Below are 25,348 nucleotides of genomic sequence, written 5' to 3'. Positions count from 1 at the left end.
TATGTTTTAGAAATGAGGTCTTTATCAGAAACAATGGTTGTAAAAAATTTTTCACCAGCTTTCTGCTTTCCTTCTAATCTTGACTGCATTGGTTTTGTTTATGCAAAACCTTTTTAATTTAATGTAATCAAAATTATTTATTTTGTATTTCATAATACTCTGCATTTCTTGTTTGGTCATAAATTTCTCTCTCCTCCACAGATCTGACAGGTAGACTGTTGTGTCCTGCTTTCTAGAGCCCCCCCACACTGGGGTGATTAAGATATACTTTCCTAATAAAAGAAATGCACATATTTAACATATATTGGGCTACTTGCTATCTAGGGAAAAGGCTGGGGGGGAAAGGGAGTTAGAAAAAAATTGGAACACAAGGTTTTGCAGGGGTGAATGTTGAAAATTACCTATGCATATGTTTTGAAAATAAAAAGCCTTAAATAAAAATTTAAGCACAATTTAAAATAAAATTTTAAAAAAAGATACGCTTTCCTGGAGAAATGATGAGGTGGGACTCCATTTTCCCACCATCCTCAGGAATCCTACCTCATCACTTCTTTACTAGAAAGCAGGATATTTTAATCACCCCAACGTGGAGGCTCTAGAAAGCAGGACACAATAGTAGACTATCCTTGTCTCCTAATTTGCTTGATAGTATCCCCCTTTATGTCTAAATCCTGAACCCATTACGACCTTATCCTGGCATAGTGTGTTACATGCTGGTGCCTACCTAGTTTCTGCCATAGTATTTTCCAGTTTTCCTAGCAATTTTTGTCAAATAGTGATTTCTTATCCCAGAAGCTGGAGTTTTTGGGTTTATCAAACACTAGATCATTATAGTTATTGACTATTGCAACTTGTGAACCTAACCTGGTCCACTGAACCAGTATGTCTTAGCCAGTACCAAATGATTTTGATGACTTCTGCTTTGTAATATAGTCTTAGGTGTAATACAGCTCGACCACCTTCTTTTGTATTTTTAAAATTAATTCCTTGGAATTTTTTATCTTTCATTCTTTCAGATGAATTTTATTGTTTTTTTTTTTCCTAGTTCTATAAAGCAATTTCTTAGCAGTTTGATTGGTATGGCAATGAAGAAGTAGATTAATTTATGTAGAATTGTCATTTTTATTATGTTAATTTGACTCACTCTTGAACACTTGATATTCTTCCAATTGTTTAAAACTAACTTTATTTTGTGGAAAGTGTTTTGTACTTGTGTTCATATAATTCCTGACTTTCTCTTTGCAGGTTGACTCCCAAATATTTCATATTACCTATGGTTATTCTAAGTGGGGTTTCTCTTTCTATTTCTTGCTGCTGGGCTTTGTTGGTAACGTATAGAATTTATTTAGGTTTATTTTATATCTTGTTATTTTGCTCAAGTTGTTAATTATGTCTAGTAGTTTTTAGTTGATTCTCTAGGATTCTCTAAATATACTATCATCTGCAAAGAATGATAGTTTTATTTCTTCATTATCTCCTCTGATATCTTCAATTTCTTTTTCTTCTGTTATTGTTAAAGCTAACATTTCTAGTACAATGTTAAATAATGGTAGTGATAATGGGCATCACTGATTTTACTTGGAATACTTTTAGCTTATCCCCATTACATATAATGTTTGCTGGTGGTTTCAAATAGATGCTACATATCATTTTAAGAAAAACTTCATTTATTCTTATGCTCTCTAGTGTTTTTAATAGGAATGGATGTTGTATTTTGTCAAATACTTTTTCTGTATCTGTTAAGGTAATCATGATTTCTGCTAGCTTGGTTATTTATTCAGTTAATAATGCTAATAGTTTGCCTGATATTGAACCAGCACTGCATTCCTGATAAAAATCCCACTTGGTCATAATGTATTATCCTGGTGATAAATTGCTGTAATCTCTTTGCTAATATTTTATTTAAAATTTTTGCATCAATTATTGATCTATAATTTTCTTTTTCTGTTTTGACCTATCCTGGTTTAGGTATCCATACCATATCTGTGTCATAAAAGAAATTTGATAGGATTCCTTCTTCCTCTATTTTCCCAAATAATTTATATAGTATTGAAATTAATTTTTCTTTAAATGTATAGTAGAATTCATTTGTAAATTATAAAACATAAAGAAGTATAAAAGACCTGTTACAGTTGAGGGAAAGAAGGGAGGGAGATGAGCATTGTTTGAACCTTAATCTTGTTGTAGCCCTGTAGATTTTTTCCTTAGGTCATTAATGGTTTGTTCAATTTCTTTTTCTAAAGTGGGACTATTTTAAGTAATTTATTTCTTTATTTATTAATCTGGGCAATTTATATCTTTATATGTATTCATCCATTTCACTTAAAATGCACAGATTTATTTGTATACAGTTAGCTAAACTAGCTCCTAATTATTGCTTTAATTTTCTCTCCATTGGTGGTAAATTTACCCTTTTCGTGTTTGATACTAGTAATTTGGTTTTTTCTTTTCTAATCAAATTAACCAAAAGTTTATCATTTATTGGTTTTTTTTTTTTCGTTAAACCAACTCTTAGTTTTATTTATTAGTTCAATAGTTTTCTTACTTTCAATTTTATTAATCTCCCTTTTGAGTTTCAGAATTTCTAATTTGATATTTAATTGGTGGTTTAAATTCGTTATTTTTCTACTTTATTAGTTGCATGGCTAATTCATTGATCTTCTTTTTCTCTTTTTTATTCATGTAAGCATCTAAAGATATAAAATCTCCCCTAAGAACTCCTTTGACTGCATCCCATATTTTTTGGTATGTTGTCTCATTGTTGCCATTCTCTTGGATGAAATTACTGTTTCTGTGATTTTTTTGTTGGACCCACACCTTTTTTAGGATTAGATTATTTCATTTCCAATTAGTTTTTGGTCTGTTTTTCCATGGTCTTTTATTAGAAATAATTTTTATTTCATCTTTATATAAAAAGGATGCATTTACTATTTTTTGCCTTTCTGTGTATGACTAATCCCTATTACATGCTCAGATTTTATGTAGGTGCCATGTACCACTTAGAAAAATATACATTCCTTTCTATCCCTATTCAAATTTCTTCAAAGGCCTATCATACCTAACTTTTCTAAAATTCTGTTAACTCCTTTCTTGTTTATTTTGTGGTTAGATTTATTTAGTTCTGATAGAAAGGTTGAGATCCCCCAACAGTATAATTTTGCTGTCTACTTCTTGCACTTCTCTAGGAATTTTGTGCTATATTACTTGTTGCATATATGTCTACTGTTAATATTACTTCATTATATATGGTAGCCTTTCACAAGATGTAGTTTCCTTTCTTATCTCTTTTAATTAGATCTATTTTTGCTTTTGCTTGATCTGATATCAGGATCACTGCCCCTAATTTTTTTTTTTTTTTTTTTTGCTTTAGCTGAAGCACAATATATTCTGCTGAAGCATAATATATTCTGCTCCAGCCTTTTACCTTTACTCTGTATGTATCTTTTTCTGTTTCAAATGTTTCTTATAAATAACATTGTAGGATTCTGGCTTTTAATCCATTCTGATTTCTGCTTCTGTTTTATGGGAGAGCTCATTCCATTCACATTCACACTTAAGTACTACTCTGAATTTCCTGCTATCCTATTTTTCCCAATTTATTCTTTTCTTTCTCTTTCTCTTCTCACCGGTGTTTTGCTTCTAATACCTCCCTCAATTTGCCTTCCCTTTTCCTCCTGTTTCTGCTCCCCTTTCTGTTAGCCTCTCTCTTTTCTTTCCCCTTTCCTCATCTACTTCCCTATAGGGCGAGACAAATTTCTATCAAACACAGTATGAATGTTATTCCCTCTTTGAGCCAAATCCAACAAGATTAAGGTTCAAACAATGTTCATCTCCCTCCCTTCTTTCCCTCAACTGTAATAGGTCTTTTGTACTTCTTTATGTTTTATAATTTATCCCATTTTATGTCTTCCCCTTTCTTCTCCCAATATAATCTCCTTTCCATCCCTAATTTTTTTTATGTCATCACAATAAAATGAACTTATACCTGTATCCTCTAAGTATACTTAACTCTTCTAACTCCTTTGAAAAAGATACAGTTTTCAAGAGTTAAATTTATCACCTTCTCATGTTTGGATGTAAACATTTTAACCTTTAAAAACATAGGTGTTTTTTCCCTTCCATTTACTTTTTTTATGCTTTTCTTGAGTCTTATATTTGGACATCAAATTTCTGTTTTTTCATTCAGAAATGATTGACTATTGAATGTCCATCTTTTCCCCCGAAAGAGAATGTTTAATTTTGCTGGATAGTTGATTCTTAGTTGTAGTCCAAACTCCTTTGCCTTCTGGAATATCTTATTCCAGGCCTTCCCATATTTAATGTGGAAGCTGCTAGGTGCTGAGTAATCCAGCGTGTGGCTCTTCAATGTTTGAGTTGTTTCTTTTTGGCTGCTTGCAGTATTTTCTTGTTGAACTGATAATTCTGGAATTTAGTTACTATATTCCTTGGAGTTTTCATTTGGGAGTCTTTTTCAGGAAGTGATTGGTGGATTTTTTCAATGATTATTTTGCCCTCTGGATCCTAGCATATTAGAGAAGTTTTCCTTGATGATTCTTGAAAGTTGTTGTCTAGGCTTTTTTATTTTCATTGTGTCTTTCAGGTATTGAAATAATTCTTAGATTGTTTTTCCTGGATCTATTTTCCAGGTTAGTTGTTTTTCCAATGAAGTATTTTACATTTTCTTCTATTTATAATTTTTTTTGTTTGACTTTCTTGATAACTCATTGAGTCATTCACTTCCATTTGTCCAATTCTAATTTTTAAATAATTATTTTCTTTCTTTTTAAAAATTTTTTATTTTATTTTAAAAAAAATAAGAAAAAAGAAACATTATCACGTGCCCAGCAGAACATCAGGGAAGATTCAAAATATATAACAACAAATCACCAATTAATGAAATTTTATATACGTATATGTTCAAGAAATTATATATGTGTGTGTGTGTGTTTGTTAGTAAGAGAAATTATATTCATGAGTGTCCACTTTTCTTTACTTCCTTGTAAATTGTTCTTTTGTTCTCTGCTTTGTACCTTTTTTTACTTTATTTTTATTTACTTTATTCTTTTTTTCTCCTTTTCATCCTTCCCCTCCCCGACCCCAAGCAGACTATAGTTAAGAAAGGATATTATTTATGTATACATATGTAGATATAAACATATACATATGTACACACATATTCCACTTCATCCTCCCCCATATACACACACGCAAATTGTTCTTTTGTTCCCTGCTTTGTACCTTTTTTACTTTATTCTTTTTTTCTCCTTTTCATCCTTCCCCTCCCCCACCCCAAGCAGACTATAGTTAGGCAGTTATTTATGTATATATATAGATATAGACATAAACATACACATACATACACATACATATCTTTCCTATTCCTGCTGACCCTTTGCTTTAATTCTGCTTCTAATTTGCTTTACTTACTCTCCCCACCCATGGATTCCTCTTCTTCCCTCAGCCTTTGCTTCTCCATCTACCCATCCCTTCCCCCTTATTTCTTTATACATTTTGAAGGGTATTGTACCTTTCATGATATATATGTAGTTTTGCAGATTTATAGGTTTTCAGAACTATGAGCTTTCCTCCTCTAATGCTACGGTGTGTTTTCTTCCTCTGTACCTCTGTACTTCATTTGTATAACATAATTAATATTTTCACTTTAACTCCTCCCCAATCTTTCTTTTGCGCTATCCTATTGTAGATGTCAATCTTTAACATATGATATACATTTCCCATATTTAAAAAAAACATAATTTGTCCAGGTTGAATTTCTTGAAATTGATCTTTGATATTGCCTCTTATATGTTAAATTTTCTATTAATTTCAGGTTGGTTGATACAAAGACCTGAAATTCTGCAAGTTCGTTGAATGTCCATTTTTTTTTTCCATTCAGTATTATGTAGATAATTTTGTTGGATATGATATTTTTGTCACAGGCCTAATTTTTTTGATTGTTGGTAAATATGATTCTAGAATCTGTGATCTTTTATCCTGGCTGCTGCTAAATCCTGTACAATTCTAATTGTAACTCCAGTATAATTGAATTGTTTTTTGTTGTTGTTGTTGTTGTTGTTGTTGTTGTTGTTCTTTGTAAAATTTTCTCTTTGATCTAGGGTTTCAAAATTTGGCAATAATGTTTTTATGTGTTTTCCACAAAAAATCTCATTGAGATAGTGATTTGGTGTCTACTTTCCCTTCATGTTTTGTTACTTCAGGATAATTTCTTGTGTTATTTCTTGCATTATTGTGTCAAGATTCCCTTTTTGTTCACAGCTTTTAGGCAGTCCAGTTATTCTTATATATTTTTTCTCTTCTGGATCTGTTCTCTAGATATGTCATTTTTCTTATAAGATGTTTTATATTCTGTTTTGTTATTTCTTGGTCTCTCATATCTTCACTGGCTTCCCTTTGCCCAATTCTAATTTTCAAAGAGTTATTTTTATACTTTTTTAGTTTGTTAACTTTTTTTCCATAATCTTCTTGGATTTTTTGGCTGGTTTTATTATTATTATTATTTAGTTTTTCCTCGGTGTCCTTCATTTGATTTTTAAATTCTTTTTTGAGTTTATAAATTCTCTCTGGGCAGGGAGCCATTTTGTGTTACTCTTTAGGGTAGAAGTTTTTTTTACTTCCATGTCCTCCTCTGAAGATGACCCCAAGTCTTCCCTGTTCCCATAGTAAGTTTCTGTGGTTGGGTTCATTCTTCTTTGCTGCTTCATTTTTTAAAAAAAATAAGAGATATTAGTGTAAGCATCTCTAATCTTGAGGTAGGTGGGGGATGACGCCTCTGGCTTAACTTCAGTTCTCCCCCTCTGACCTGGAACCCCAAACCAAGAGCTCCTCCCTCCAGCAAGTGCCCACAGCTAGCAATGTCTCTGCCCCACTGCTTCTACACTGCCATGTGCTTGTACCTTCTTCTCTAGGGCTGTGTCTCAGCAGCACAGCTGGGCCTAGTGTTCCAGATAAGCCAAGGTTTCCTCGGTCTTCTAGGACTCAGACCCTCAACTCCTCAAGCAGTCCAGGAAGTATAAGTTTCTGTGGTTCTTGCTGAAGGCTCTAGCCATACCCAGCTAGCCGGGAGCTGTTTGCATTTCACAGCCAGCCAGGTTGTATCAGAATCATTTCTCTTCTGTCCCAAGTCTTCATTTTTTACCAGTCTATGTTTGTCCTGAGGTGTAAATTTGTTCTATTTGTGGAGAAATCTGGAGAGCCTGAAATTTACTAACCTACTCCACCAAATTCCCAGAATCTTTCCCAAATTACCATCTTCAGTTAGCTTTTTTTACCTCTTTTTGCATTTGGACAATTCTACTTTGGGAGTACAAAGTTTTCTGTTTATATTTTTTTCCGTTTAGCCAAATTTAATTTTTTACAAGTTTTCTTTTTCCATTTTGCCAAATTTATTTTTTAAGGAGTTGTTTTTTTCAGTCAATTTCTGTGCTTCCTTTTCCAAACTATTGGCTTTCTTCCCCAAACTTTCATAACTCTCCTACAAAGCTTTCGTTTCTTTTTTTCCAATTTTTTTCTGTCTCTTTTAAGATCTTTTTTGAATTTTCCAAGAGAGCCTTTTGAACTTGAGACGAGTTCATATCCTCTTTTGACGCTTCATCTGAAGGCATTTTATTTTTGCTGTCCTCTTCTGGGTTTGTGTTCTTATTTTCCCTGTTTCCATGGTAGCTCGCTGTGGTCAGGGCGCTTTTTGCTTTTTTGCTCATTTTTAAATGTTGAGGTCTGTTCCTAGGGCATAGGGGAGATTGTCCCAAGCTTCCTCTGCAAGGAGACAAGGGCTTCTCACTGACTGTGCTGGGACCAGTGTTACTGCAGGGTTTCCCACTGCATTGGAGTGGGTCCAGCGAAGTCCGAACCTGTTATGTTGGAGTTCAGGGGCTCACATTTTGCCTTTTGTAGTTATGTTAGAGTTCTCACAGCGGGTCTGTTGTGTATGGCCTTATGAACCAAGACAGAGTAGCCAAAGCTGTTGTATTTTGGCTAAGAGTCTTCAGATAGATTTTTCATGTTGGGCCTCTCTGCTCCCCACCTGTGCTGGACCAAATTGTCTCCTGCCCAGTTGAGCAAGACCTTTTCCGAAGTCCTTCCAAGCTAGAAAAGTTATTATCCTCCAAATGTTTGTGAGTTCTGTCACTCCAAAATCTGTTCAGAAGCTTGATGTAGTTTTGATTCTGTAGAAAGCTGAGGAGAGCTCAGCAAATGTCTTTTCTATTCCCCATAATCGTGTCTCTGCTTCCCTTGCCATAATATTCATTAAACTCTAATTGTGGTTTTTTTCCCTGATATAGTCTTCCTTGATGGGAGTTATTTGTTTATTAAATGGTTGATATAATTCACTAGAAAATCCATCTGAAAATTGTATTCTTTTTCTTTGGGAATTCATTTATGACTTGTTTCTTTTTTTGAGATTGGGTTATTTAGATTTTGTAGCGGGCTGAAACTCTTGAGTAGATACACTGAGCTTGGTTCAAGCACTTAAGGCTAATTACCAATTGGACACTACTCTATGGGCATGTGCTTGGGGAATGGCCCTTCCCACTATCCTGTGCTGGCTTGCTAATTTTGCTGTATACAGAGGATTGTAGGAGGGACTAGGGGATGGAGTAAGACTAGCCAGGGTCACTTCTGGGCAGGAGATGAAGAGGAGAGGTCACAGTGATTCTGCATCTATCCAATTCATTTTCCCCTATAGACCAAGATAAAGACTAAGGACTTTTGCTTATCCTGACTCCAGCTGATTCTAAGGTATCCAGGGTGCTAACACAGTCATCACAAGATTTCCCATCTGTTTTTCTTAAAAGAGTCTTAATATTTTATGCTTCTATAAATACTTGTTTTGTATAATTATTTGGAAATTTTAACAAATACCTTATTGGCACAGTTGTTTCTGATAACTTTTATTTTTTCCCATTTGTATTGAAATGTAGAGAAAGCGGGGGGGGGGGGGGAGGAGGAATTCACAGAAAATAATCTCTTTTCTGAGTAAAGCAGGAGGCAAGATCTTTAACTTATGGGAAAGTTGGGGTTTGTTTGTGTGTGGGGGGGATATAATGTTGATGAAGGCTTGAAGAGGGAATAAAATGTCCATTTTGCCACTTTCCCGGATATGTCTTCTTAATGCAATTCTGTCCTACTTCTTTTTCCTTCCTCTGTTTTGAAGAGGGCTAACTTTCTGGCTGCATATTCCAATATCTCAACAGTTCTTGTGTATTCTATGAGATCCTATTTTCCTCATTGCTTATTATGCATATTTGATATATTAGCATAGAGGTATATGAGGCAATGGATTTTATTGTTGTCTTTCTTCTTGTGTAATCTCTACTTAAATTAATGATGCTCTCCTTATATATTGTATCGGCTACTCTGTGTATGACAGACATATTTTTAATAGTAGTTTTGTCCTAATCCTTCTATCTTCAGTTTTAAATCATCATATTTGTAAAATTATAGGCAATTGTATTATTTTTTACCAGCTCTCATCACGTATAATAATTCTTGTAAATTGATTGATTGCTTAACCAAGAACCCATCCTTCCAGTTACCAGGTTTTGCCTTAGCTAAATATTAATTTCCTTTCCCCTGTTTGGCAACAGTGAAAAAAATCACCTTCCATGCAGAATTTCCAGAGATAGAGCTTTTGAGAATAAAGAACTGGTCTTTTTTCTGCCCTGGCCAGACTACATAGAAGGGCTATGTTTTGTTCTGTGAATCATGTTTTAGGAAGAGCATTGATAAGCTGAATGGTATCCAAAGGAAGATGAGAGTGGTGAAGGACCTTAAATTCATGTCCAGTGAAGATCACCTGAAGGAATTAAGGATGTTTTATGTAGAGAAGGAATATTCCAGTATTCGAAGGGTTGTAATGTAGGAAAAGCACTTCATTTATTCTCTTTGTCCCAGAGTGTAGAACTAGCAGAAAAGTATAGAAATTTCTAAGAGACAAAGTTATGTTTCATGTCAGGGAGATTTATCTAAGATTTAAAGTAATATAGGAAGTGACTGCCTGAAGAGGTGATGTGTCCCACTTCACTGCAGGTCTTCAAACAAACCCTGAATGACCATTTGGGTATATTGTAAGAAGGCTTCTTTTAGGGATTTGGATTGGTAGATGACTATTGAAATTTCTTCCAGCTCAGATTCTGTGATTCTATCATTCTTTTGTTTCTTCCTTTCCCATCTTCTGTACAGTTAGTTATTAAGTTCTGGTAGTTGAATTTCTGTTATATTTCTCTTGTCTCACCCCTTTTCTTTATTTCAGTGCCCATTTACTTAGTATAGCTAATTTCTTATCATCCTGAAGTGTTAAAATAGTCTCAACACATCATCTTATCTTCTTGCATCCTCTCTCCTATTGCATTCCTTCACCGGCAAATCATCCTTAATGTTAGTTTTGAACTAATTTCTTTTCTGTATAGGTCCAGTTATGTAATACTAAAACTCAGAATCTTCAGTGGCTCATCATTGCCTGCTGAATAAAACTTAAATTCCTTACTTTGGCATTTTAAGATCCTATATAATTGTTACTGTCCTGCTTTTCCATTCTTAATTTCTAAGCTGAACCATGCACATAAGTATATCTTTCAGATGAACTTTGTGCTTTACTCCTGCTTCCCTGTCCCTGGAAAGGTTTTTTTGAATTTCCATCCATACTTTAAAGCATAACTCAAATTCTTTCCTGTCTTCCTCAAATAGTACCCTTCTTTGGATCTTGTATTCTATTTTGTTTGCATCATTTTCATGTACTTACAGTACATGAGCTGAGATATAAGCTCCATGAAGAAAAGGGTTATGTCTTTTTTGCTCTTTGAATCAATTCCAGTGTGTTGCCCACATTAAGTACTTCATAAATGAGTGTAGATTTGAATTGAACACTTATAATTGTCTAAGTTTATGAAATGTTACCAGTGCTATCTAACTTTTACTTTTGATTTTTTTGTGTTCTCTCCTTTTGGGTAAGATTACAAAACTACAAGAAGTTCATGAAAGCAAGCCAGAAACTCCTGGTTGTGGAAATCAAGGAATCTGTGAAGATGGGAAGCGTTCAGCAAATAAAGAAGATCCCTTAAGTAAAGTCACCATTGGGGGGAAAAAGGGAACGAGGAAGTTTGTAAGCATTATAGATTGGAGCACCATGGAAGAATCAAACAACAAAACAATAGTTAGCAACCGGACAAAAGATGTAATTGGCAAAAATAAGCAGGAAGTTCTTAAAGAAAAGGACTCAAAGAAAAGACAAGAAAAACATCATAAACAAAAACATACTGAGTCTCAAAAGGCAGGGAAGTCATTAAAGGAGAGTGGTAGTGAGCACAAGAAAACAAAAGAGAAGATAGGAAGAATTGAAATGATTGAGAGGAACCATGGTGACACCCAAGATGTCTTGAAAGAAAAGGCTGAAAAGGAAAACAACAATACAAAAGAGAATATAAAAGAATCTGAAAAAAAAGAAAATGCAGATAAAGTAGAATATGATTGTATCAACAGAATGGGAGGAGATCATGAGAAATGGCTGGAGAGCAAAAAAGATGATAACAAAATGGTTCCTGTGGAAATGGGCACTGAAAAGAAAAATCAGACAATAAAAACCCCCAAAGGACAAAAGTCATTTGAAGGGAAACATATACAAAATAATGAAAATAAAGGGGAAAAAGAACTGAGGGTTGAAAAAATTAAAGAAGAAAATGAAGTTGAAAAACAAGATGGCACCATGAAAGCAAAAGAGAGGAAGCTACAGGAGAACAAAACTAAATCAGAAACAGTGGTTTATAAAAAAGAAAAGAAAAGGAAGAAAAGCAAGGAAGAAGAAGAAGGCGTACACAAGTTAAAAGAAAGAAAGATAGAATATTGGGGCCTAACAGAAGAAGGACAAAGAGAGAAAAAAAGAGAGATAAAAACTGAAAGAGAGGAAAGTGGACAGACTCAGGAAGAAAAGCCGAGAGGCAGCCATGAAGGAGGGAAAAAAAAGAAAAGACAGGAAAAATCAAGAGAGAAGAATGAAGCCATACAAGAAAAGGATCTAAAAGACAAGAAAGAAGCAAAAAATCAATTCCTGGTAAAGAAAAGTGGAGCAAAAGATAAAGTGAAAAAGGAAAAGCTGTTAGTTAATGAAGAATGTTCCAAGAAAAAGGAAAAGAAAAAAGATAAAGAAATGAAGAAAATCCCTAAGGAGGAAAATGAAAAAGGAAAAAAGAAAAGACAGGAGGAAGAAAATAAATGGAAATGGTATGTTTTACTAGATTGTAGGTCTGACCTTTCCTATGAACATATTTCAAACAAGTGCATTGTTTTTGTGTTTGAAAATGAAAGTATAGCTAACTTCTGCTTTAGGTCTTTTAGAAGAAAACATTATATAAAGCCAATGTAAATTATTTCTAGAAGGTTCATATTAATGCATGCTTTCAGGAAAAAGGTAACATCATTTCTCACCTTTGCTGAGAATTGGGGTGTTTGGTTATTCTAGTAGCCTGATTCAATAGACTGGCCATTACTGTTTGTGGCTGGCTATATTTGGGGCCTATAACAAAATCACTTAATACTAATATTATGTAGAACAAAATGTAGTCTAGTTTTAAACATAAACTTTAGAATATTGATAGCCTAAGAGTTTTCATTAAGTCTATTATACATATACAAAATGATATATACTATCTGGTTTCTAAGAAAGATCTAAAATTTTCATATTGTAAGTAAAAATTTTGTGGAAGTTTTAGAAAATTTGAACAGTTATAGGGGTTAGAGCTGATCAGAACTTTAGAGATCATCTAGAAATGGTCAGTTAAATCAACAATCATTTATTAACTATTTACTATGACCCAGAAATTCAGCTAAGCAATGGGGCATATACAAAGAAAGGCAAAAGCACTTCCTACCCTGAAGGAGATTACATTATAATGGAGCAGATGTGTAAATAACTAGATTCATGCAAAATATGTATAGAGTAGATGAAAGGTCATCTCAGAGGGTAGGTAACTAGCCCAGTGAAAATGTACATTAAGAATTCAAATACGCTGGGCAAGTCACTTAACCCCAATTGCCTCAGCAAAATAATAATAATAATAATAATCAAATACTACAACCCTTCTAGGGGTTTCATTTATTGTCACAACTAGGAACTCAGGAATAGGGAGACTAGAGAAGGCCTGCAGAAAGTAGGATTTGAGCTGAGCCTTACAGATTAAAGAAACATAAAGAAAGAAGTAGGGAAGGAATGTACTTCAGACATGGGGGGGAATGGAGTTGTGTTCAAGGAACTACAAATAGGCCATGTTGCTGGAAAGTAGAATTGATGAGGTTTAGGTTTTGGGGTTCCCTTTTGTCAGGGAGTCAAACGATGAGGTCTTGATTTAGGGAACCAAAATGAGATTAGGGTTCCTGGTGGTCAGGGAATTAAATGATGAGGTCTATTTGGCAGGTTCAGGGAACCAAATGGAGAGGTTAGGCTCCCCTATTTCCCCTTGGGATTTAGCACAAGGATAGGGAGTTTTGGGGAACTCCCTTCTGGCAGTACAGAGATTCTTTGTAAAGGAATTTACAGACCCAAAAAGGCTAGACTGATAAAAGAGGTTTATTATTGGCATTGGGAAGTCAGCCTTTACTATGCAAGAATAGAAAGGCTGAATTCCTCAGTGGAGGAGTTCTGGCAGAGAAGTAAAGTTTAAAGAAATCCTGACAGAGAGGCATAAAGTCTCATTAGGGAAATAGGTGAGGATAAAGAGAGGGTAGTGCTAGTAGAGAATATTATCCCAGCGGGCAGATGTTTCCTTGGCATAGCCTAGCATGGCATAACATGGCATGGCATGTCAGGTCCTCTGCAAGGAGTTGTTCCAAGTTGGCTCTTTTTATCTACAAGCTGGGTTTCAGCTTGGGCTGGAATTTGAATAGAATTGAATGAGTCTCTTTAATTAAATAGGGTTGGAATTCTTTAACTCAGGACTGAACCAACCCTACCTAGATAACGAATGAAGCTGTTTCTCTCTGGTGAGGTCTTTCACTGAGGCAGGGTTGAAGGAGATTTTTCTCAGAATGTGTGGAGGTTAACCTATTATAGAATATTAGAAAGATAGGGAGGAGCCAAGTTAGGAAGAGCTTTAAATACTAGAGGCTTTATATTTGATTTTGGAGATAGTGAACATCTATGGATAGAGTATTAAACCTGAGTCAGGAAGATCCAAGTTCAAATCCAGCCTTAGAGACTTAACTGTATGATTCTGGACTCGTCACTTCACCTTTGTCCGTCTCAGTTTCCTCTTTTGCAAAATAAAGATAATAGCTATAACTCTTCAAGGTTGTTAAGAGTTTCAGATGAGTTAATGTTTGTAAAACAGCATATAGGTATTTAATAAATACTTGTTCTCTTTCCCACTAAAGTTTATTGGTGGAAGAGAGAAGGGCAGTATAACATGGCCAGACCTGTACTGTTGGCAAATGAGCAGATGATAGGTTAGAATGTGGAAAGACTTAATTAAGAAAGAGACATAAATTAGAAGACCTTTGTAATATTGCAGGCAAGAAGCAATGAGGGGTCTGAACTAAAGTGTTTTTTATGTTGAATAGAGATATGGGCGTCTATTCGAGAAATAATTCTAAATGTAGAAATGACAAGAATTGGCAATAAATTGGATTTATTGTGTGAGTGAGAGTAAGGAATCAAGAATGAATCAAGTGAAAGAGACAAGACAATTGGGAAAGATCTCAGTGATGTAAGATAAGACAGGGAAGAGAGAAAGGATAGCCAAGGAAGGCCTGAGCAGAATTGAGAGTGGAAGGAATGATGATGTAGTTGAGTAGGTTCCTTATCTATAAAAAAGAACATTTAAATGACTTTATAATAAATGATTAAATGAAAAAACATTAAGCACCTATTCTTTAGCCAGGTCCTGAGGACACAAAATAATGTGAGACAATCTTTATTGTCAAAAAGCTGACATTCTAAAAAGGATATAGGGCAACTGATTGTCACTGTTCTTTCCAAAAGCAGGGATAGTATTTATTTGATTACTGTTCCCAGTAGAATGGGGATATTTCAAAAGAAGAAGCATATTGTAACAGAATGGATGATAGGCTGTCAGAAGTGGATGGATTATGATGGATTTGTGTCAGATATAGACCTATGTTTCTAGATAGAATTAAAGCAGTTTGATGATACAGTAATTTAGAGTGCTGGACCTCAAGTCAGAAAAACTTTAGATGTTGGTTGTGTGACCTGGGCAACTCACTTTATTTATCTCAGTTTCCTCAATTGTAAAATAAGCTGGAGAAGAAAGTTATAAACCTTACAAGTATCTTTGCCATGAAAATCTAGAAAAAGATCTTTGAGATCCTTTCAAATTTGGAATCAAAACTATGATTTGATGGTTAAAATTTCTCAAATTAAGCAATAGATACAGAATCAGATACATTACCTGGATTTTAAAAGTTGGCTCTGGTGTGTGCTTTTCAAAAATGATGATGAATGCCAAAAATTGTCAAGAAAGGCCTGAGGGGAAAAATGAATTCTGAAGTTTTGTTGACAGTGTATTGGTATTTTAGAGCCACTAGGTGTCAGGATAAACCAAGAATAAACTGAATGAGTATAACTTCTAGATGGATATCTTTTAAATGTGGTCCTTGTTCATTGAATAAATTAGAACAGTGACTTTAAAGTCTATTTTGTTAGCCAGATGATCCAGTCCTACAAGGTATTTTACATAATACTGATTTCTTTAAAGTTTATAAAGTATGTTCTTCAGAGTAGCCCTGTGCTGGTTGTGCAAGTATATTTGTTCCTTTTTAAAGTTTAAAAAAAAAAAAAAAAAGACTCAAGATTTAACCATGATTGCACAATTAAGAGGTAACTGAAGCAGAGTTGAAACTTTTTATAAAACAAGGGGAACTATGTAATTTCAGGTGCCTTTTAGTTGTACAATTCTTCAGTTAACATGGATTCATGATTTAAATTCTGAATATCTAAATTATATTGAGTATTTTAAGAAATGAACATAAAGAGGGAAAGGCATCAAATCTTCAGATAGTTGGTATCAAACACCTACAGCCCTTATTGGTTTCTCTTTCAACTTCATACTTAATTGATTTTTTTCTGGGTGTATGAGGAAACCTGGCCACAGCCAAGGTAAGCTTTCTCTATCTTTCAGTTCTCATTTTAAATAATAGTAAAAACTACTTTCTATTATGGACTTTTGGTACCAAAAGGAATCATAGAATGGTACACCTAAGCAGCAGTCACATTTTACAAGTGAAGAAACTGAGGTCAGAGTAGGGAAGAAACTTGATTAACATCATAGAAGTAACTAGGGGAACCAGGTTATAACACTCCTAGTCCAATGATGATACAAACTGCCTGCTTCAAGGTAGCATCATACCCCTTTTGCATCAGTACTTGATATATTCTTTTAAGAATCAGATGGAACATATCCTTAGGAGAGACTACAGATAAAAATAGAGCACTGATTTTGGAATCTCTCTTGTTATGTTATTTATGTGTCTTTAGACAAGTTGTTTACCCTGGATGGACCTTAGTCTCTTCATCTATTATTAAGGAATTGTAATTGGCCTTTAGAGACTCTGTCAGTTTTAAATCTAAACCTCTTAATACAGAAAAACCAAAAGCCTACAATGTTAGAGTCAGGAAGGACTGTGGTATGGCTGTGTAGCTATGTAAATATGCTGTGTGACTTTCAGGTTTAGAACTACACTTCCCAGAATGCTGCATTCTAAAAGCACAGTGGATAACAAGTGTATGTAAATGCAGATTCTTTCCGGGTATAAGGTCAACAAACAGGCTTATGCAAGTATCTTAATTTTCCCACTTGGTCTCTGGTTAAACAAGCATGGTTTCTGTTGTGATACTTTGGGATGCGGATTAGTATTGGAAACAGATTGTGGCTTAAAATAGTAGTCTCTGGCACGTGGTATGATACCAAATCTAGTCACCTCCTGAACACCTGGAGAAGGCAGTGCTTCTGGCTGGTGACAGCACAGAGAAAAAAGGGATCTGTAGGATCTAGGTGAGTGTTGATTGAGATTTTTCTGCTCTTTTTTTTCCCCTTTGAGGCAGAAGAAAGTACTTTTTGTCATTTTGAGACTGTTTGCTGGATGTCCACCCACCCCACTCTCACCTCTCAGTACCTTTGACAGTGAGTCTCAGGACATAGTTAAATTTGTTACTGAGTAATTTTTCTGTTGTATCTGACTCTTCATAACTTTACTTGGGGTTGTCTAGGCAAAGACATAGGTGTAGTTTGCATTTCCTTCTCCAGCTCATTTCACAGATGAAGGAGCTGAGACAAACCAAGGTTAAGATACTTTCCTTTGGGTCACACAGCTAGGAAGTGTTTAAGATCAGATTTGAACTCAGGAAATCATCTTCCTGACTGCTCTATCTGACTGCCACCTAATTGCCCCTACTTTAATGTAGTAAAAGTTAGTAAGGCTTCAGTAGACACTTGATTTCTTGTTTTGATGCTGCTCTTAAGGAATCCAATAACCTTGCTCAAGGCTCTTTACTGATCTGTGTGCTCATTGTTTCAGTTGGATTCATTGATCTATAGAGTCCCTTACAGTTTTCATATTTATAATAATTCCAGTGATTTTTCAGAATTCATAGAATCAAGAAGTATAAGAGACCTTGCAGGTTGTTTTAGGAGAGAGTGTGGTCATGATGATAAAAGCACTAGAAGTGGAATCCATGGGTTTTGTTATGACTCTGGGCAAGCCATTTTCCCTCCTCCTCATTGTCCTTTGTAAAATGGAGTTTAACTAAATCATAATTAATGTTACTTATGTTGTTCAGCTATGTCTTGACTTTTAGTGAACTGGATTTGAACTCAGATCCTGGCTCTGTGCTCTATCCATTTGCCATTTAATTGAAAAAGTCACTTATACTTCTGAAGTATTATAGTAAGGTATAAATATTATGAAGAATTTGTAAATTAGCTTTAGGCCCTTTAAATCATAATGAGAATTCAGAAAAATCCTACGTCAGCTTGTCTATTACTTACCTAAACAGGAGAATCTTTCTAAATTTCATAATAATTATTCTTTAAATGCCTCAAGATAAAAGTGAAAACCCTTTCTGGCTAATCTAGCTTCTTATATTAGGGGGCGGGGAGGATTTGATAAATATAATTTGAGCCTACCCCAGTGTTTTAGCAGTCTTAAATATAGACTTTTTTCTAGCTTTTGATGAAAGCAGGTGAGTGAAAAAGTATGTATGAAGATAGAAATATAAAGCAAAGATAGTTCCTCCCTTTGAGAAGTTTGCATGCTAATGATGAAGCTCCTTATATAAGGGGCAGCTAGGGCACAGTGGATAACTCTGGAAGAGCTGAGTTAAAATCCAGCCTCAAACACTTAAGTTATATGATATTGGCCTTTCTCATACGTAAAATGAGCTAGAGAAGAAAACGGTAAGCCCACTTCATATCAGCCAAGAAAACCCCAAATGGGATCATGAAGAGTTAGACATGATTAAAATGAATGAATAACTCATATTGGGTAATCGTGGACAAGGAGGGATATTTTGGTTTGAAGCATTTCCAAGCTTGTGAATGAAATAATAAGGCAGTTGATTGGCATAACCTTTCCAGAGGCTATGATAGAATTTATAAGATTGTGGTTTTTTTGTGCTAGAGGTAGATGGAAGTGGTAGGAAGTTTGGTTTGGAAGTCTGGTTGTAGAGTGAGACATGGCAGCAGAATGGAAAAATGTTTTATAAAAAATATTTTTGTTTTTAAATGTGGTGATTTCAAAGTAAATACCTAATCACCAGCATTATTTCATTGGATTTTCTTATACCAGAAGGTGGTCCTCCTCATTGGTGGTAGTAGTGGTTGTTGCTGCTGCTGTTGTGGTTGTGGTTGTTGTTGCTGCTGCTGCTGCTACTGTTTGCCCTTCACACTGAAGAGGACCATGACATCAGGGAAGTGACATCATGACATTCAAGTGAATTGGATTTAAGTGGGGAGGGGGAGTGCAAAGTCTACTTCCTCCTCCAAGACCCATCTGGGTCCAGTGGGAGCAATGGATGCAATGGGAGACCTTGGCCTTTTTACATTAAGGTCTTCGGTTGGTCTGAAACCACAGCCATCTGTGATTAAGGCTTAATTAAAAAAAAAAAAAAAAAAAGTTTATTTCTAAATAAATAAATGAATAAAGTTGAGAGGGGAAGACCTTCAGGGTTTCTGACCAAAACAGAAATGAGATTTAAATAGTACCCATGATGCATGATATGCTTCAAGTTGGACTTTTATTATTTCTTTTCATTTTGTATATTTGTCTTGGAGGTGGGGGGAGCTCTGGGGTAATTGAGGTTAAGTGACTTGCCCAGGGTCACACAGCCAGGAAGTGTAAAGTGACTGAGGCCAGATTTGAATTCAGGTTGGTCTGACTTCAGGGCTGGTGCTCCATCTACTACACCAACTAGCTGTCCCATATTTATCATTTTTAATGGATGGTAGTATTTGATCATGTTGTTAATCCACTTGTTTCCCTAATTCTGTATATGTGGGGACAATATGTTATTTCTTGTTTTCACCATTTAAAAATGAAGCAGCCATGACTGTTTTTGTACAAACTTCCTTTTAATTATGTCAACTTTCTAATTTAACAGATAATGAAACTGAGAGAAAGGTATGAAATTAGCTCTCAGTACTTGGGGATGAGCCAGGTTGAAATCTGAGATAAGCTATATGCTTTTGACTACAAAGATATTTTTTCCATGAAGGAGTAAATTTATTTATGTGATTTGTCTTTAGGTGGCAAGAGGAAAAAAGTGAAGATGGTGTGAAATGGAAACAATTAGAACATAAAGGGCCATACTTTGCACCTTTATATGAACCACTTCCAGATGAAGTTCACTTCTATTATGATGGTAAGATACTGAACAATAATAGCCCCCATTTAGATAATGTTTCAAATACTATCCTTTATAATCTTGTAAATAGCTGAACTCAAACTCAATTCTTCTGACTCCCAAGCTCAATGTTCTTCTCTAGCATGTTTCTTTTCTTCCCAAATAACATCATTTATGTAGCACTGTTATAAAATACTTCATGTGTGTCAACTATTAGATCACAGCAGGAGTGTTACAATATAACTAGCATTATCCTTTCTTTACAGATGAAAAATCTAGACAGAAGTGAAGTCGTTTTCTCCAAGTCACATAGCTAGTAGTTAGATTGCAAAGACTATGCTGAAACTCAGGCTTTCTGACTCCCAAGTCTAGTTTTTGTGTTTGCTTAGCCATGACAGATAATGTTTATTTCAGGTTATATTCCATATGAACAAAATCCTAATTTTTTTCATTGCCATCTGATTTCAAAATGGGGAAAAATGGATTTCTCAAGTTAATATTCTGTATTCATGTGTATTTGAATATCAGCAATTAAGATATCAAATTAGTAATGGTCTTAGTATTTATTTGTCTCCCCTCCTATATATCTCAGATTTTCTTTGTAAATAACTCCAAAACATATTGATTTTACAAAAATAGACTACCTGGATTTGATTTTATTTGTAGAAACCCAAGTTGACAATAGCATCCTGCTTCAAAGAGCCATTCACATAAATATCACTAGGCCCGATCTCATTTTACATTTTCATCATTAAATACTTCCCATTATGGAGGATACTGTATATATATATGCTTAGAAGCTGTACACAACACAACTCTAAATGACAAATATCTGTGAACCTCCAAAGGTACCACAAAGATGTCACAAGTTGAGAAAGTGCAGAAAATCTCTAGATTCCGCCATCATCTCTTTGGTTCTGAAGGTCATTCTCCTTTTACACATTTGAACCAACTTACTCCACCAACTTCCATACCAGCAAGTAATGACTGATTCATGCTTCCTTTTAATTCCTCTATATGAGCATTCTTTCTACATTCTGGCATCCCTAAATACACAGTGAAAGTTCCTATAGGATCAGTTTGCATTTATCTGATCTACTCTACTTTGTTGAAGCTGAAGCATATAAGGGAAACTTCTCCTCTATGGTGCATAAGGTCCTTATGCTTTTCTTTCCATAAGTCCTGAAATCTTTTATTGTCTTCACTGAATACCAAATGTGGGGGGGTGGGGGAAAGGGTTTGCTTTTTATTTTAAATACTTGATTTTTTTTTTTTTTGAGGCCTTTGGGGATTAAGTGACTTGCCCAAAGTCATACAGCTAATAAGTGTTAAGTGTCTAGGGTCAAATTGAACTCAGATCCTCCTGATTTCAGAGCTGTTCCTCTATCTATTGAGCCATCTAGCTGCCTTTGGTTTTTATTTTTTGTTGCTAATTGAGTTATAAATTATTTTAGGTTATTATTGTTGTTTCTTCCCTTTCCTCTTTTAGCACAGATAGTAAATATTTTTTGATCGACAACTCAGTTCATTAGCAATGTTGATTCAACAGTTATTTATTGAGTGCTTTTCATATATAGAAGCTTAGTATGATGAGCAACAATGATGGATTTTTAAAAAATGAATAACCATGGTTTCTTTCTTTCATAAACTGATATTTTCTTTTGAGAGAAAATAGAACACCTGGTTTCAAGAGAAAGAAACTAAAGCATCAAAATGTTGAGTGGTTTGGGGTCATTACCCATAGTAGTCACATTACTTGTCCATTGAGCTATGTTATTTCTTAGTACTAGGGATATCTTTTGTATTTCTAAACTTACTTCTAAAAATGCAATTATTTCAGAAGTATTATTGTTTTTATCTCTACTGTTTGATATTGTATGCACATTTTCAGAGAACTTTTGGTTGGCCTTATCTGTGCATATTTTTCCAATTCTGAAGTGTTAAGTGTTAAATCTAGCTTTGTTAAAATAACAAGTAGAATCAGTAAATTTTGAAATTTCAGATAATTCTTAAATCAGGGTTCATGGTTTTGTCAGTTAAACATTTATTGAACATTTGATATTTGTTAAGACTAAACACTTTGAAGAATAAAAATAATCTTTGTAGATTTTCATCACATCTTCTCCTTCAATTTATACACAAAACAGACCTCTTGGTGCTAAGGAAAAATGAACACAAATGACAAGGAGCAATGTTAAGATATTAACATTGGAAGTAATAGAACAATTGAATAAACAGCATACACACCAAATGAACCTGGATTTTTAATTTCCACAGGAAAAGCTATGAAGTTGAGTTTAGCAACTGAAGAGATTGCTACCTTTTATGGGAAAATGTTGGATCATGAATATACAACTAAAGAAGTTTTTCAAAATAACTTCTTCAATGACTGGCGGAAGGTACTTTATCTTGCATATGTGTGTGTGTGTGTGTGTGTGTGTGTGTGTGTGTGTGTGTGTGTGTGTGTGTGTGTGAAAATGTTGGATCATGAATATACAACTAAAGAAGTTTTTCAAAATAACTTCTTCAATGACTGGTGGAAGGTATTTTATCTTGCATGTGTGTGTGTGTGTGTGTGTGTGTGTGTGTGTGTGTGTGTGTGTGATTGAATGAATTGTTGTTGTTGTTTTTAATCTTGAATTGAATTGTCTCTTTCCCCTCTTTTATTAAATTTTCATTATAAATAACCTCATAAAGAGCCAAAACAGAAACAGAAATCCCAATATGCTATACCCAACCTTGATCATTAGATGTAAGGAAACTTACAGGTTATTTGGTTCATTTCTCCTGTTTCAACTGGGGAATATGAGTCCTAGAAAGATTAAATGACTGAAAAGAATCATAATCAGAACTGTTTAAAATACTTTCAGTAGATGAATGATAATAAGATTCATCTTCTGTTTTCCTTCTCAAACTTTGGCCTTTGACATTATTTAAATGTTTTTGTGATTTTATTAGTTTTGCTCTTCTTACTCCAGTTTTTTCACTTTGAATTATTTTGGACATCTTGGCATATTTCTTTGTATTCTTAAAAATTGTCAGCTTAAATAAAATGAAATTTCTATTTAGCTACTTCAGACCTTAAAATATCTTTTACATCTATCCCAATGGTTTATTTTCACTATAAGGACACTGAATTAAAAGTGTTAAATGTAGGTAGTCATTTGATAGTCATAAAATTACTGTTTTTAAACTCCTATTTCTTTATATCTTAAATTTTTTCCTCTCTCCTTAAGTTGATTACAAAAAATCAAACAAAATACCATGCTAATCTTGTATTATATTGACATCCAAAGTTAACTAATAATATCTTGTCTGTCAAATTCAGTGACCTTTTTTCAGTCCTTATTCTCTTTGACTTCTCTTCAGCCTTTGACACTAGTAATCATCCTCTCCTTTTTGATTCTCTCTTCTCTCTAGATTTTTGGTTCACTTTTCTCTCTTGGTTTTCTTCCCCTCATGACTCTATTCCTTTATTTCCTTTGTTGGCCCAGAAACTTGAGATTCTGTCTTGAGCCTTTTCTCTCTGTATATACAGCTTCACTTGGTGATCTCATCAGCTCCCATGAATTTACTTATCATCTCTATGCTTATGAGTCTCAAATCTATCTTTCTCTGCTGACCATAGTCTTCTCACATCTCCAGCTGTCTTTCAGACATTTTTAACTGGATGTTCAATAGACATCTTGAACTTATGTCCAAAACAAAACTTGCTATCCTTCCCCCAGAGTCTCTGTCTACACTGCTATCCAGAGCATCCCCATCATCTCAGTTTCTCCGGCCACAACCAAGGAGTTGTCTTGGAGTCTTCACTGTCTTTCTGTCTTGGCCTGTCAGTTTCATTTTTTGTGGTATTTCCCGAATGTTCTCTTCTCTGATGCTGCCACCACTGTGATGAAGGCCCTCATTATAACTTACATCTGAACTATTGCATTAGCCTACTGGTACGTTTTCTGATTCAAATCTCTTCCCATTCTAATCCATTCTTCATTAAGTCACTAAAGTGATTTTTCTAAAATGCTAATTTGATCATGTTACTTCCATACTCAGTAAATTCCAATGGCTTCCTGTTGCTTCTAGGATCAAATGCAAAACATTCCTTTTGGGAATTCAAAGCTTTTTATAATTTAGCTCCCTTCTATGTTTCCATATTCTTATATCTTATTCCCCAGCACATACTCTTTGATTTAGTGAACTGACCTTGGAGTTGCACAAATAAGTCATTCATTTCTCCAATCTGGGTATTCTTTTTAATTATTCCTATCCCTAGATTCTCTTCTTTCCTCTTAACAACTCATCTCCCTGGCTTCTAAGTCCCACTTAAAATTCCACTTACTCTAAGAAGTTTTCCCCAAGTAATCTTACTTCTAGTGATTTCCCTTTACTAATTATTTCCTCTTTATTCTGTATATAGCTTGCTCTGTATGTGTGTGTGTGTGCTTTTGCCTCTTTTTGTATTCTTTAGTATAGTGCCTTGCACATAGTAGGTGTTTAATAAACATTTCTTGAATTAAGTTGAAATTATATCATAGCTTGTTGAACCAGTCTTCAACATTTGGCTATATATAGGCCATTTGGGGATTTTTACTATTATTACTGAGATAGCTATAAATAGTTTATATAAGGTGTGGTAGATTGATGACTGGTCTTGAAATTAGGAAGGACCGGAATGAACCAGTGCCCCAGATAACTCCAAGATTGAATTGCTTATCAATGTTGGGGGAAGGAAATTGAGTATTGATGAAATCAAGGTGCAGATGAAAACAAACAAAAAAAATTATATTCTTAGTCAAAGATCATAGACTTTTAATCTAGAAGGAACCTTAACAAATCATTTATTACAATATCATTTTATAGATGAGCCCCCTTGAGAAATGGTGCTTTTCCCAAAGTGACATAGGTCCAAATGCTTTGGACTTTTATTATAGCATAAGATTGCAAAGTCATAGTTTAGAGAATCTAAATTGATTTAGCTCTAGTGCTATACCAATTGGAGATGCTTAATAATATAAGCAGACAAAATAATGATAAAATTCATTTGGAGGAAAAAGCCTCCTTAAAGGAATTTTAGAAGGTCAAGACATCTAGAGAAAATGATAAAAACTAAGAATGAATAGGAACACTATAGCACTACCAGTCCTCAAACTATATTCTTTTTCTTTTCTTTTTCTTTTTCTTTTTTTTTTTTTTTTTTTTTTTGAGGCAATTGGGGTTAAGTGACTTGCCAAGGATCACATAGCTAGAAAGTGGTAAGTGTCTGAGGTCATATTTGAACTAAGATCCTCCTGATTTCAGGGCTAGTGCTCTATCCACTGTGCCACCTAGCTGCCCCCATCTCAAACTATATTCTAAAGCAATAAACATTAAAACTACTGGTACTGGTGAAAAGTGGGAAATAGTTTAGTAGAATATGATAGATAAGCAAAAAAGTAGAAGCAAAAATAGTAACTTAGTATTTAAAAAAACCCAAAACATAAATTATTCAGA

At 34.5% G+C, this 25,348-nt stretch overlaps 1 protein-coding gene across 2 annotated transcripts in view; it reads left to right on the top strand.

The window, feature by feature from the left end:
• The window catches only part of TOP1MT (DNA topoisomerase I mitochondrial), an 85,934-nt gene that overhangs the window by 30,423 nt on the left and 30,163 nt on the right, over nt 1-25,348 (top strand). Inside the window, exons 8-10 of one of the 2 annotated variants that reach the window (XM_051971187.1) lie at nt 10,970-12,234; nt 19,764-19,879; nt 22,139-22,260. In XM_051971187.1, coding sequence (XP_051827147.1) covers nt 10,970-12,234; nt 19,764-19,879; nt 22,139-22,260 — 1,503 coding nt within the window. Of the gene's footprint in view, nt 1-10,969; nt 12,235-16,775; nt 17,016-19,763; nt 19,880-22,138; nt 22,261-25,348 lie in introns of those variants that run through there. The other variant, XM_051971188.1, reaches the window with a different exon arrangement.

This window comes from Antechinus flavipes, chromosome 1, assembly GCF_016432865.1.
Source record: "Antechinus flavipes isolate AdamAnt ecotype Samford, QLD, Australia chromosome 1, AdamAnt_v2, whole genome shotgun sequence".
Taxonomy (NCBI): domain Eukaryota; kingdom Metazoa; phylum Chordata; class Mammalia; order Dasyuromorphia; family Dasyuridae; genus Antechinus; species Antechinus flavipes.
Note: the sequence above shows the minus strand (reverse complement) of the source record. Positions and strands in the feature narration are given on the sequence as shown.